The sequence below is a fragment of the Mesoplodon bidens genome, assembly GCF_964165515.1.
Source record: "Mesoplodon bidens genome assembly, chromosome: 14".
Lineage (NCBI taxonomy): Eukaryota > Metazoa > Chordata > Mammalia > Artiodactyla > Ziphiidae > Mesoplodon > Mesoplodon bidens.
In genome coordinates, this window is record NC_138170.1 from 17569589 (window position 1) to 17584380 (window position 14792).

At 38.7% G+C, this 14792-nt stretch overlaps 1 protein-coding gene across 1 annotated transcript in view; it reads right to left on the bottom strand.

The window, feature by feature from the left end:
* Positions 1 to 14792, bottom strand: part of AFF3 (ALF transcription elongation factor 3) — a 555628-nt gene that overhangs the window by 172121 nt on the left and 368715 nt on the right. Inside the window, exon 9 of the mRNA XM_081253559.1 lies at positions 6879 to 6915. Coding sequence (XP_081109685.1) covers positions 6879 to 6915 — 37 coding nt within the window. The remainder of the gene's footprint in view (positions 1 to 6878; positions 6916 to 14792) is intronic.

Consider the following 14792-nt stretch of genomic DNA (forward strand, 5'->3'; position numbering starts at 1 on the left):
GTGTATATGTATATTACATGTATACTTTCAACTTGACACTCCATATTTGTCTACCTGAGTCTTCCACAGTACCAAACATATATTACATGTTCAGTATATGTCTTCTGTCTGATGACCTATCATTAATGCAGTGTCCCACGCTACAGTGGGAAAAGAGGAGAAAGGTACACATACCACTGAGATGGTATACAAGTTAAGGTATGAAACAGCTTGATGCCTCCAACAGGTCACTTAAAAAATTACAGTAACTACATGTTTAATCCAGTAAATCTATTAAGGACTTTTATGTCGACTAGTCTCTCTGGAAACATAGATAATATCTAATTCATGCCCCTTCTGCACTGCTGGAGTACCATAAGTAGCGCTATGAAAAGGAAATCAAAATAGACCTAGGCTGCATTCTGCTTTGAAGGCAAGTTTTGCTGTGCTACCATTTTATAATAAAAGTAATCTGTGCTCAGGGTAAAGAAAAAAAAACTGAACAGTAGAGAACAGGTAACGACTCTGCTTGCTTTTGTCAGTAGTCCTGTTAGTCCTGTAACTATAACGCTAAGTAATATGCTTATTTCTAGATGAATCAACTTCAGACAGTACGTAATAATTTCTGATATGAAAAATGAGAGATAAGATATTTAATATACTTAGACTACCACCTCCCTTCCGCTTAAAATTTTTGTTAGTTCTATTATACTTTAGTGTCTAGTGGGTATTTTAACTTTGAATAAATTTAACCTATTTTTTGATTAAACAACTTCTGACAGTACCTTTTCTTTTATACTATGCAAAGTGAGGCAACTCACATCCCACTATGCACAGCTATACCTTTCCTCCTGCATAGCCAAGAGTTAAAATATTTATATTCTGTTCAGTAACTATTAATGAGTCATCTTCATTAATATTAATTTAATCAATCATTTAATTTTGGGAATTGCCCATAGGCCATGAGAAAAATTATACATGAATAACAGAATTTATAATATTGTAACAACTAAATATTAGTCTCTAAGGAGCAGTAGAGGGACTGGACCTGTACAGAGGGACTGCCACTACACTTGAATGAAGGCAAGGGTTCCCAGTATTTATGTCAAATGGATTCTCTTTCTTATATATCATCATGGCACAGGTTCATTTGTCTCAAGTAAAGGCTATGCTTTTCCTAAAGAGAAATTCAATAGAGCGTGCATGTAATGTGTACAAAAATGTTTATATACAGTTGTTGTTGTTTTTTTTGGGGTTTTTTTTTTTGCGGTAGACGGGCCTCTCACTGTTGTGGCCTCTCCCATTGCGGAGCACAGGCTCCGGACGCGCAGGCTCAGCGGCCATGGCTCATGGGCCCAGCCGCTCCGTGGCATGTGGGATCTTCCCGGACCGGGGCACGAACCCGTGTCTCCTGCGTCGGCAGGCGGACTCTCAACCACTGCGCCACCAGGGAAGCCCCTATATACAGTTTTTAAAAAGTAAAATGAGTTAACTGTAAAAACACCTTCCAGGCCCAGAAATGGGACATTGACAAGAAATAACCCAGAAGCCTTCCGAGCTTGTGTCCTATTCAAGCCCAGCTAGCTAGCAATGGATTTTTGTGTTAATCATTCTCCCTTTCTTGACAATTTCTGCTACCATGAATTAATTTGTAAATAAAACAGCCTTTAGTTTTTCCTGATTTTAAATTTCCTATGAATGCAATCATAGGGCAGGCATTCTTCTGGGATTACTTCTGTCATTCAATGATATGACTTTTAGATTCAGCCAATGTGATGTGCATAGCTTTGGTTCATTCACCCTCACTGCTGCGCAGCATCTCCTTATAAAAAATCTGCGATTTTCCTTTACTTGGCACTTTTTCGGTGTTCTACTTAAGAAATACATCAGAAAGATGTTCTCTAGTACCTTTTGGAAGTGTATAATTTTACTGTTCACATTTAGGTCTTCTACAAATACCTGGAATAGTTTCTGTATATGATGTCAGGTAGGAGATAGTTTCCTTTTTTTCCCTATAGATAACCAATTATTCTGGTACTATCTATTAAGAAGCCCATTCTTTCCCCATTGATCTACATTGTTAGCTCTGACACGAATCTAGTTTTCATAAATCTGTGGTCTGTTTCTGGGTCCTTTATATCTGTTTCATTGCTCAATTTATTATTATCTTCATTACTTAGCTAAAACATTTATTCATTCATTCACTCATTCATTCATTCATATAATAATATTAGTAAGGCAAGGCTCCAATCTGGTTCTTCTTAAGGAGTGCCTGAGTTATTTTTGGTCCCTTGTTCTATCAGATAAATTTGAGAATCACCTTGTCAATTTCCAGATACACGGCTGCTGTTGAGAAGTCAACTGGAAGTTTAATTGTTACTTCTTTGAAGTTATTAAGGGCATTTTAAGAATTTATTCTTTACCTGTGTGGCTTGCAGTTTAACTATAATATGTCTAGGGTGGACTTCTTTTTATTTATCCTGCTTAAGATTCACTGGGAAGATTCATTGGGTTTCTTGAATCTATGGGTTAGTGTCTTTCAATTCTGGAATATTTTCAGCCATCATCTCCTTTAATATTCCCTCTGTTCCCTTATTTTTTTATGGAATTCTAGTTAAATATATTTAGGCCTTCTCACTTTATACTCCAGGTTTGTTAACTTCTTTTTCATATTTTCCATTTCTGTCTCTCTAGGCTGCATTCTAGACAATTTCTTAAGTTCAGTTTCCTGATTCATTACTTTTTCTTCACCTATGTGTAGTCTGCTGTTAAACCTGACCAAAGAAATTTTAATTTCTGTTATTATTTTCTAACTTCTAGAGGTTCTGATTAGTACATTTTCAAATGTTTTTGTTCTTTATCATATTTTCAATTCTCTCATTTCTGCAAATTAAAGTAAGCACTCTTACGTTATATTCTGGGCTTGGTAATTCCAATATCTGAAGTCCTTGGAGGTCTCTCTAATGCTCTGCTGTCTGTTCTTTTTCCTTGCTCTTGTTTCATTGTACATAAGTGTTTTTGACAATGAGTGCTCATTTCCTTAGGAATTCTATTTCTATTATTATTTATTCTTATCTATTTTCTTTTTCTGGTATTCCTACTAGCTGGATTGGACCTTTCCACCCTGACTAATCTTCCATGTAACTTAACTTCCTTTCATATTTTCCATCTGACTTTTGCTTTATATTCAGAAAAAAACATGTTTTCAACCTTATATTCCAGACTTCAGACTTTAGCTATTATCTATTAAATTTTTAAATTTTGCCAACCCTATTTTTAATTCCGGAGTGCTCATTTGTTCTGTAACTTCTTTTTCATACCAATCTGGTCTTTTTATTTGATGCAAATAATTTCAAATCCTTCTGAAGACTGTAATTACATTTGAAATTTTTTTCTTCTGTTCCTTGAATTAAGTAGATTTCCTCTGGGTCATTCCTTCTCTTTGGTGCTCCTGGGTTATGTATTCACATCTTTGAATGATAACAGGCTGGTTAACAAAGGTACTGGCTTGGATTTCCCATATTAGTATATTGATCCATTTTGCTAACATATGTCTCCCTTGTAGGGAAGGGCTGATTTAGGGCTCTTTCTAAGTGGACAGGGTATGTTTAACTGGAAGTCTTCATTTAGGGTTCAGGAGAAAAGAGGCCTCAAGACAAGCTGGGAGCCCTGACTGCTCTCTCACTCCCCAACAAAAACAGGAAGTACTTTATTCTGGGTATAGAGCATTTTCGGTTTATTTCCTTCTTGAGAAAAGTTGGCTCTTCCTCTGCCCATCAGAGATACCTATGTTTAAGGTCTGGTATTATCTCAGAATCTCTTTTGCTTCTCTCTTAGGTACTAGCTCCTAACTAGAAGTTCTAGTTAGCTGTTCATTTTCTTAGCAAATATTACTATGGGTTTTTTTTTGTATTTTGTTTTTTTGAGAGAGGAAAGCCAGACTGAAAGCTCTGTATGAAAGCCGCTAAGATAGTGGTAGAGGAGTAATGGTGGAAGAATGGCCATGTTCCCATCACTATGCACAGTCCACGCTGCTTCTCTGTTGGGGTTGAGAGGAAATCAAGTCTCTCCTGGAGCTCCCAAGGACATTGCCTCTACCACCACAGCTTGCTCCTGTATGGTTCATTATTTTCTTTTTTTCTTTTTCTGGGTCATGACCTTCCCTGCCCAGGATTATCTATCTAACAGAAGGGTCTTATCCAGTCTCCATTTTCCAGACACTCAGCTGAATTTCTGGTTCTCAGTGCCGTTAGGGATTTATTTGCATCACTATTGCTTTATGGTTAGTTCAATGGAGACTCTGAAGGGAGGGAAAGAAGTGCTTATGCTCAGGCTGCCATCTGAACAGGACAGTCTCACACTTTCAAAAAACTGTAGACATACATCACCTGTTTTAATATTCAAGTTTCTCAATACTTAGTTAGCTTCTATTTTATATTAATCGGTAATCAGCAAACTGGCTAAAGTAGCTCTCTTTAAAAAGATTTGGATTAAAAAATAATCTTCTGTTTAATTTATACACTCTTTTCTCTTAGTACCTACACAATTTAGTTTTTCTAATTTCAAAAAGATAAAAATGACTGACCTAAAGTGGGGAAAGTCAGTCCATCAATACACATTTTGTCTCTCTGAAGTACAGTTTTTTGCTATTTTCTACATATTTACTGGAGTCATGACTCCCAAAGCTGTAATGATTCCAAAGCAAATACAAGAAACAGCACGGGAAATGCTGGTGGGACCAGCTCTCCTAAAATTTCCAATGTGCTATAATCTACAGAGGATACTCCAATTTTTATCTTTATTTTTTTATTTTCCATTATGGTTTATTACAAGATATTGAATATAGTTCCCTGTGCAATACAGTAGGACCTAGTTGTTTAACTATTTTATATATAGTAGTTTGTATCTGCTAATCCCAAACTCCTAATTTATCCCCCTTTCCCCTTTGGTAACCATAAGTTTGTTTTCTATGTCTGTGAGTCTGTTTCTGTTTTGTAAGTAAGTTCATTTTTGTCATATTTTAGATTCCACACGTAAGTGATATCATATGATATTTGTCTGACTTATTTCACTTTGTATGATAATCTCTAGGTCCATCCATGTTGCTGCAAATGGCATTATTTCATTCTTTTTTATGTCTGAGTAGTATTCCATTGTATATATATACCACATCACTACAATTTTTAAATAGTGATATTATCTTTTTATAGATGTGCTTGGTTTTGAGGGGGGGGATTTATTTGAAAAAAAAAATCCCCTTACCCCTAGAAAAGAGAAAACCAATTACAAATGTCCTCAGATGATGAAATGCCAGAGGGATTTATACCACACCATGCAAGTGCCACTCACAATTCCACAGAAGATAGGTCTGCTTTTACATAATCTCAATTGTAGTATCAGCAAGGGAAAGTTATGGCATGCTGTAAAAATATGCCAGATGCAAAAAGAAATCTTGGACAAGAATTCAATCTCACACTGAAAGGACAGAAGCAACATTTTGGGGGTCAAGGTAATGGGTTAGTTATTAGCTGCAGAATCTCAATTTCATCATGTGCAGAACGGAGATGTAATGCCTACTTCACACGGCTATGGTTAGGATTAAATAAAATAGCACACATAAAGAAGAGACTGCACACAGACGGGACTGAACAGCTGTTTCCTTTGTTCTTCTTTATGTTAAAGGCTCCAAGCTGAGAGAAGGTACATTTATTCTATTATATCTATTTTCTCCTCCCTTTACCCTGAACTGTTTAAATTCAAATGGAAAGAAATGGTGAGGAAAGCAATTGGCAATTCTTCCGTACGCTCTAGCCTTTGGCATATGATGCTGACGCCTACACACCTCATGGACCTAACCGTGCATCTCCTGATTCCTTTCCTTACTATTATATTTATGAATTTCTATAGATTTCAAAGTCCCTTGGCATTTCACCTCTTCCCTGGTGCTAGTGCTCACAGCAAATTCCAACAGAGGGTGGGATGACTAAGGGATATTGCCTATGGATCATTATGCCATCCTCCCCCTACCCTGACCTTTCTCTAGCTGTACATTAAAAGTCTGGGGCTTCCCAATGCCTTTGTCTGGATGTCTTTTCTCCATAATCCTCCGGCCCTCACAGATGCTCAGTAGGTGAGCCTCAGTTCCTAAGACACATCTACTGACTCAGAGTGATTTTCATGTTCAAACATAGCTTTGAAATTTGCAAGGGATGCTCTCAGCCGACTGGCTGATCAGGAGACTAACAAAGCCCAGTCTTTTCGGGTGTGCTTTCACGACATGAATGGGGTAGCTTATGCATATTTAATGCTCAAGAAAACATTAATACCAATTAACAGTGCCAAAGAAGAGAATTAAAACAATACTTCATGGAATGATATTCTCTCTTTGATGATGAAGCCCATATGTTTTATTTGACACTGGGTTCAGTAACGAAATTCCTTCCTGGACCCTTTAGTCTGTTTCTCCCTGGAAGAGGGCATGGTTTCTTCATGGATTCTAAGGACATTTATCATGAGGTCTTCTGATCTCTTTACCCACCTATTTTCTTTCAATTTAGGTAACTCATTAGCTGCCTTTAAAAATTTTCCCCCTCACACATACCAGAGGCCAACTATTAGAAAGGATGGTGTTCCTTCCTCCTAGAGTTGGTTTGAAATTCACTATTTTATGTTTTGGCCCTCCCTCCATTGAATAAAAAGAGAGACGAGCATTCAAGGTCACCATGCATCTTACCCATTTTGGGGGAACACTTGAACAAATGGCCCTCCTTTCCCCAGTTGATTTTGCCTTTTAGTGAAATTCTTTTAAACCTACTATCTATTGCATGTATCTCCCCTCCTCACCTGCTCCACCCCCTCCAACACCCACATATGAAGCTATAGAGAGAAACTTTTCTTACTTGGATTACTGTGTCCCGAGGAAGTGAGCTGAGAGTCCTAAAAAAAAAAAAAGAAAAAAAAAAAAAGAAATATCCATTAATTTTCTTATTTTGACTTTCAAAATGTAAGTTGAATATGAGATGTATTACTGGTCATTCAGAACCTAATCACGGATCATAATCTCTACCAGCTACTGTAATGAGAAACATTTACGTGTTTGTTAAGCAGGTCTGGTAATAGAGCTCACAATCACTTCTATGTTGTATTACAGACTTTTTGTTTTGTTTATTGAGGTGAAATTCACATAACATAAAATTAACCACTTTGAATTGAACAATTCAGTGGCATTTCATACAGTCACAATGTACTAAACCACCTCCTCTATCTAGTTGCAAAATATTTCTATCATTCCAAAGTAAAATTCCTTACACTTTTGGCAGTGTTTCCCCATTTCCCCCTCTCCTCAGTACCTGGTAAGCACACACACATGCACATGTACTTGTTTGAGTCCTTCTTTTCAATCTTTTTTTTTTTTAAATTAATTAATCTATTTTTGGTTGCATTGGGTCTTCGTTGCTGCACACAGGCTTTCTCTAGTTGAGGCGAGCAGGGGCTACTCTTTGTTTCGGTGCTTGGGTTTCTCATTGCAGTGGCTTCTCTTGCTGCGGAGCACGGGCTCTAGGCGTGTGGGCTTCAGTAGTTGTGGCACGTGGGCTTCAGTAGTTGTGGCACATGGGCTCAGTAGTTGTGGCACGTGGGCTTCAGTAGTTGTGGCTCGCGGGCTCTAGAGCGCAGGCTCAGTAGTTGTGGTGCACGGGCTTAGTTGCTCCGCAGCATGTGGGATCTTCCCGGACCAGGGGTTGAACCTGTGTCCCCTGCACTGGCAGGCGGATTCTTAACCTCTGCACCACCAGTGACTTTTAATCTAACCCACTTCCCTTTGAATGTACCTTCACTCTCACCACCTTTCTGCAGACGAGGCTGGCAACCATCCCATCAGGGACACTCCACTGAACAACTGCTGTCAATCTCACATCGGTGGACAGAAAGATTATTACAGCTTTCCACTTATCTGAAATGGCAGAAAGCCAGTACTATGTGGTATTTGAGTTCAGTTATTGATCAGGTAAACAGTGATTGAACCTGATTTTATTTCCATTAAAGTGAAATGCTAAATTTTGTCTTGGGAATTCACATCTTCTTGCAAAAGTCCTATTTAATATGAAATACACAGGAGAGTTATAAAAGAATGAATGAATTGAGACAGGGTCCATGAAGGACTACTGCCCTGCCCAGCTGGCTGCAAAACCCTGGGCGCCCCACAGAGTGTGCAGATCCTTCATCCTTCACCGAGCCAGAGCCAGGCTGGGTTCAGAGCAGAGGGCAACAAGCCCCAGGCACTGAAGCCCTTTCCGCTTCTGTGTCTCCTGACGCCCCATCCAGACAGACACCCTTACACCTATAGCTTCTGTCTCAAAGGCCTTCTCTCCCTTTGTGAACATTGTCCTTGAGTAGATGCCTGGGGCGTGGCTCGACACATCTGAGCACTGTCATTTCAGCCTCCTCTGGGAGCATTCAAGGAGGCCTGCTAGGTTCTCTGTTGGGTCCTCAGGGGTTACAGAAGTGAGTGTACAAAGCCCTTGCCTTCCGGGTCTGGGAGCCCAGTGAGTCAGCAGAGCAGGTGATGTGTATGCAAATTATGAGAACCCAGGGCTGAAAGGCATTTCACCACTGCTGTGTGGGAGTCCTTCAAGCCTCCATAGCCTGTCCTCATCCTTGGGATGCGTGTCCTGCCATTTTCTGTTTTCTGCCTGGCCAACTTCACTCTTCCTTCCAGGCTCAGAATAGAAAAGCTCAAGGGTTACCTGTTCTTTGAAATATTCCTGAATCTCAGAAGGACTTATTTGCTTTCTTTATGTTTACACTACACTGTGTCAAATTTCCATTACAGGAATTGTCTTTTCAACTACGACCCCTTAAAAAGAAAGCTTTATCTAGGTATACATGATATAACATAAACTGTACATATTAAAGTATACAACTAGATAATAAATATAATAAAAAGAACGCTACTATTATTAATTGTCTTGACCCAAGGATGGCTCCATCCTATTAAGTAGCATTTGCTATTTAAACAACAAAAAGTAACATTTATTTACTAAAAAATAATTCAGAAAAATAGGAAAGTATAAGAAGAAGTTGCCTGTAATTCCTAACAGGGCATTTCTGAGATGACTCTACTGCTTTTAATTTCCCACATTCACTCAGCAAGTGTGTGTCATTCTGATGGTCACGTGCACAGAGAGGAGAACCACTTCTTAGTTACTCAGAAGAATATCTGCAGTTAGAAACTTGTTCTTCTCCTTTTTTAAATCCTACATTCCCAGCACCTCAACTATTGTTGGGTACATAGGAATCCCAAAACTTCTTCAAAGATGGTGTTTAGCTGGGAAGTAAAATTTTACAAATCACTGTACTGAAGGCAGAAATAACCAAGTGCACTGGTAGCCGAGAAAGCCATTCAAGGAAGCACTATAATAAATACCATATTTCGGGCTTCCCTGGTGGCGCAGTGGTTGGGAGTCCGCCTGCCGATGCAGGAGACGCGAGTTCGTGCCCCGGTCCGGGAAGATCCCACATGTCGCGGAGCGGCTGGGCCCGTGAGCCATGGCCGCTGAGCCTGCACGTCTGGAGCCTGTGCTCCGCAACGGGAGAGGCCACAACAGTGAGGGGCCCACGTACCGCAAAAAACAAAACAAAACAAAACAAATACCATATTTCATCAAACGTAACAAAACTGTATAAGGCTGCATTACTTCATGTATTACTATGGAAGAAAATGGCTGCCAATTAATTGTAAAATGCCATCAGCTGTAAAACAAATTCTGATTTTGGGGATCTTAAAATGTGAAAAAAAATATGCACCTTAAACCAATAAAACACAGTTGTTCTTAAGCCATGTTGCTGATGGAGGCAGTTTTTATCCTGTGAGAACACTCCTTAAAAATGGCTTTTTGGAACCATCTGAGGACTGCTGTACTCTTATCTCCTCTTGCTTGTCTGTTAATACATCATTAGAATTACAAAAGGCAAGAAATGGAAATATATCTTCTTTGATTTTCAGACCTCCACATAAAGCTAATTACTCTAGGAAAAAGCACCACTTGATGTGGTTTGGTCTTCCTTCTTCCCACCAATCACTTTCTTTTCTCTAAAGCTCAAAACAATTGAAATAATATAAATGACAGTAAATTTAAAGGTTTGAGGTAATGAAGTAAACATAAAGTTTTATTAGCCCAAGCATTTTGTGACCGTTTCTGAAGCATGCTAGGAACCCAAAGAGGGAGACATATCATAAACTTCCCAACTTCAAAGCACTTTCCTTCACACTTGCTGGCTTTCATTCTCCTTGTACTGTATAAAGAGGAAGGCAATAGGATTCTCATTTCTGTAATCATGCTAGAACTCTTCTGCCTAATGCTTTAGAAACTGATCAGCAAGAATGGTTTCAAACCAGGTCTGATCCCATCAGATCTGGCATTCACTGCCACATGAAATGCTTGTGAAATGCCATTAGATCCGCACAGATGCCTTCTGAGTATGGAAAAAGTTCTACAATTTTAGCTCTCTATTTGCATTTTAGAACTTATGAGACTGCTACAGAAATCGAGGGAAAAGGACAAAGCAAATTCATTGCTTTTTCTTGGTTGAAATACCTCATAATGGCGTGCCTTCTTTTCTTTACCAAATTCAATAACTTTTGAGATTTGAAGAATACGACAGGCACGTCTGATAGTGTTTGTCTAAGGAATTGTGACTCCAGATTAAGCCTTCAGAGAATACAAAAAAAATCCAAGGTCAGTATCAATTGACTTTATTATATATTATGTCCTTCAACACCTGGACAAATTGGGGAAATTCTTGGAAGTATGTAGCTAATTAATTTAGTGGTACTGGTAACTCAGCACATTTAAATCGACTTTACTTGAGAGGTCAAACTGCCCCTTTAATCTCAATAGGGGCTTAATTTCATTATTTATTAGTCATTTTGGAGATTCTGCCCTGCAAATTCCATAAACAATTCTAGCTCCTACATACTAGCAACTGTGATCATCTCAAACATTAATAGTCTAATTAATGAATTGCAAGCCTCCAGCTGTCAGAATACTAAATAGTTGAGATACAGGTTAAAAGAGGTGCACTATGGGTAAGAACTAGTGATGTCTTTGAAGTAGGCACAGTCAGGGCTCTTCCAAAGACGTCTGTATCTTAATTCCCAGGCCCTGTGAATATGTGACCTCTCATGGCAAAAGGGACTTTGCAGATGTGATTCAATTAATGATTTTGAGATGGGAGATTATCCTAGATTATCCAGGTGGGCCCAGTATCATCACAAAGTTCCTTATAAGGGAAAGGAGGAGGCAGGAGTGTCAGAGAAGATGTGACAAGGACGTCAGCAGTTGGCATGATGAGGGCCACAAGCTAAGTAAGAAGTGAAGCCTCTAGAAGCCGAGAAAGACAAGAGAACAGATTCTCCCCTAAAACATTCAGAAGAAACGCAGCCCTGACGACACCTCAATTTTAGCTCTGTGAAACTGATTTCAGACTTCTGTCTTCCAGAGTTGTAAGATAATAAATTTATGTTGTCGCTGAGTCACTAAGTTTATGGTGGTTCATCAGAGTAGAAAGGACACTAATGAAGTCTTATTTCATTGATAGAAGATAAAATTTTTTGAAAATATTTATTTATTTATTTGTCTGTGCCAGGTCTTAGCTGTGGGATCTTTTAGTTGCAGCCTGTGAACTCTTAGTTGCGGCATGTGGGATCTAGTTCCCCGACCAGGGATCAAACCTGGGCCCCCTGCATTGGGAGCATGGAGTCTCAGCCACTGGACTGCCAGGGAAGTCCGATACAAGATACATTACCAGCACTTACTGTGAACTTTTTGAAAGAAAAGCATTATTAAAATCATGTAATGTCCCCACATTCTGTAAAGTCACCTATTTTTTTTTTTTTGGCCACAATGGGTCTTCATTGCTGCATGCAGGCTTTCTCTAGTTGTGGTGAGCAGGGGCTACTCTTCGTTGAGGTGTGCAGGCTTCTCATTGCGGTGGCTTCTCTTATTGTTCAGCATGGGCTCTAGGCATGCGGGCTTTGGCAGTTGTGGCTCGTGGGCTCCAGAGCGCAGGCTCAGTAGTTGTGGCGCACGGGCTTAGTTGCTCCGAGGCATGTGGGATCTTCTTGGACCAGGGCTCGATCCCATGTCCCCTGCATTGGCACGTGGATTCTTAACCACTGTGCCACCAGGCAAGTGCCTGTTTGTAAATTATACCTTAATTTTTTTAAATGGAAAGAAAATTCAAACCTTTAAAATATTCAGAAAGCTAGAAAAATAGAAGGAAGTACCCTCAGCTGGACACAGAATAAGAAATTATTATATTTAACAATAACACATTGGAATCATTCTTATTAAGGGACTTTGGGACATTTTCAACACTTCAAAAAAAAGCTTTTATCCTTTAGCTGTCACTCAACCCTCTCTCCCTACCCCTAAGCTGTAAGCAACCACTAATCTATTTTCTGTCTCTCTGTATTTGCCTCTTCTGGACATTTCAAATATATGAAATCATATAAAATGTTGTCATTTGTGACTGGTCTTTCACCTTTGCTCAGCATATTTTCAAGGTTCATCCATGTTGAATCATGTATCAGTGCTTCATTCCTTTTTATGTGGCATAATATTTCATTATAAAGATGTATCACTTTTGTTGATCTATTCATCAGTTGATGGACATTTGTATTGCTTCCACTTTTTGGCTGTTATGAACAATGCTGCTGTGAACATGCATGTAAAACATTTTTTGCAGACGTGTGTTTTCAATTCTCTTGGGGATATACCTAGGAGTGGAATTGCTGGGTCATACAATAATGCAATGTTTAACCTTTGAGGAAATGTTGAAACTTTTCCAAAGAGGCTGCACCATTTAAGGTCCCACCAGCAACTGACATCAGGGCTCCAATTTCTCCACACTCTTGTGAACACTGGGTATTGTCTGTCTTTGATTTTAGCCCTTTAAGTAGGTGTGAAGGAGTATCTCACGGTAGTTCTGATCTGCATTTCCTAAATGATAGCAATAGTGTCTTTTCATATGATTATTAGCTATCTGTAGATCACCTTTGGAGAAATGTCTATTTAAATCCTTTGCCTATTCTTAAAACGAGTTCTCTTTCTATTATTGAGTTGTAAGACTTCTTTACTAATTGTGTTTCTGTAAATAAAGTTTTATTTGAACACAGTCACATTCATTCATTCAGATACTGTCTGCAAAGCCTAAACCATTTACTATCTGATCCTTTAAATAAAAAGTTATTTGACCTCTGACTTAAACAATGAGTTATTGGTAAAGAATGAGATGAATATATCAAAAGAACAGAATAGACAGTCCTGAAACAAAACTGTGTATTTATGAGATTTTCAGTTGTTGATGTAGGTGGTATTTCAAACCAGTGGGGGGAAGATGGGCTAATTTGTTGATAGTGTTGTCATAATCTACTCAACCAATGAAAAGAATAAGGCTAGAATCCTATGACACACCAATGCAAACAAAAAATTTTTTTAAACCTAAAAACAGAAATTATAAAAGAATTACAATAAAATAGAGAACGTTGTTAGAATGTTGGGCTGGGAAAAATCTTTTTTCTCTGACATGAAAATTAAACACTTTGCTAGTATAAAAGGTACATAAGTAAGGTTGCAAGAAAATAGTTGCATCATATAGAACAGGCAAATGAGTAAGATATAAGGAGTTCCTACAAATCATTTTTTTAAAGTGGCAATGGACATGAATGGGCAATTTGCAAAGGAAAAACAGTCAATGCTCAAACTCAGAAATTACTGGAGAAGTGCAAATTAACGAAATAACAGTTTTTCATCCATACTACAGACACGATGATAAAAAACCAGATAATATTAAACATTGGCAAAGATGCATAAAAAAATACTCTTGAGGGCCTCCCTGGTGGCGCAGTGGTTGAGAGTCTGCCTGCCGATGCAGGGGATACGGGTTCGTGCCCCGGTCTGGGAGGATCCCACATGCCGCGGAGCGGCTGGGCCCGTGAGCCATGGCCGCTGGGCCTGCGCGTCCAGAGCCTGTGCTCCGCAACGGGAGAGGCCACAGCAGTGAGAGGCCCGCGTACCGCAAAAAGAAAAAAAAAAAAAAAAAAAAAAAAAATACTCTTGAAACATAGTCAAGGGTAAATAAGGCTTCTGATGCCTCCAGCACCCCAGCTCCTGTTCTAGGTGTCTGGACAAGAGACACTGAATAAGAGGCACACACAGAGGCACTTACAAAAACTCTGTGTTGTAATAGTGTTTGTGTTAACAGCAAACCATTAACAGTCTCAATGTCCATTAAAGGAGCTTGAGCAAATAAATTACAGCAAATTCATACTATGAGATATTTTGCTGCCGTCAAGAAAAAGTAAGAAAATCTCTACATATTCACTTGGGAAGATCTCTAAATACACCTTGTTAAGGGAAATAAAAACCGACTCTTAGAATGGAATTTACCATTGTGATAATAATGAACAATTATTTCAATAATTTACTTTAGAACGTTGTGATGTTAATATTTAGCAATGATATTTATGTACTGTGTGTATCTGGAAAAAAGTCTACTCTTAGAAAAAGTACTTTTAGTACTATACCATTTAGGATTTTTAAAAAACTGCATATGCACATATGGGTATATAATGCACAGGGAAAATGACTGAAATGGTATACACCAAACTCGTGATAGTAATCTGTGGGTAGGGAAGTAAAATCTGGACAAGGGCATGAGCAACTTTCATACTTTCTTCTATGTGCATAATTTCATCTTTATAATGAATATGTAATTACATGTTGGATGGTTAAGAAAAATCAAAACTTATT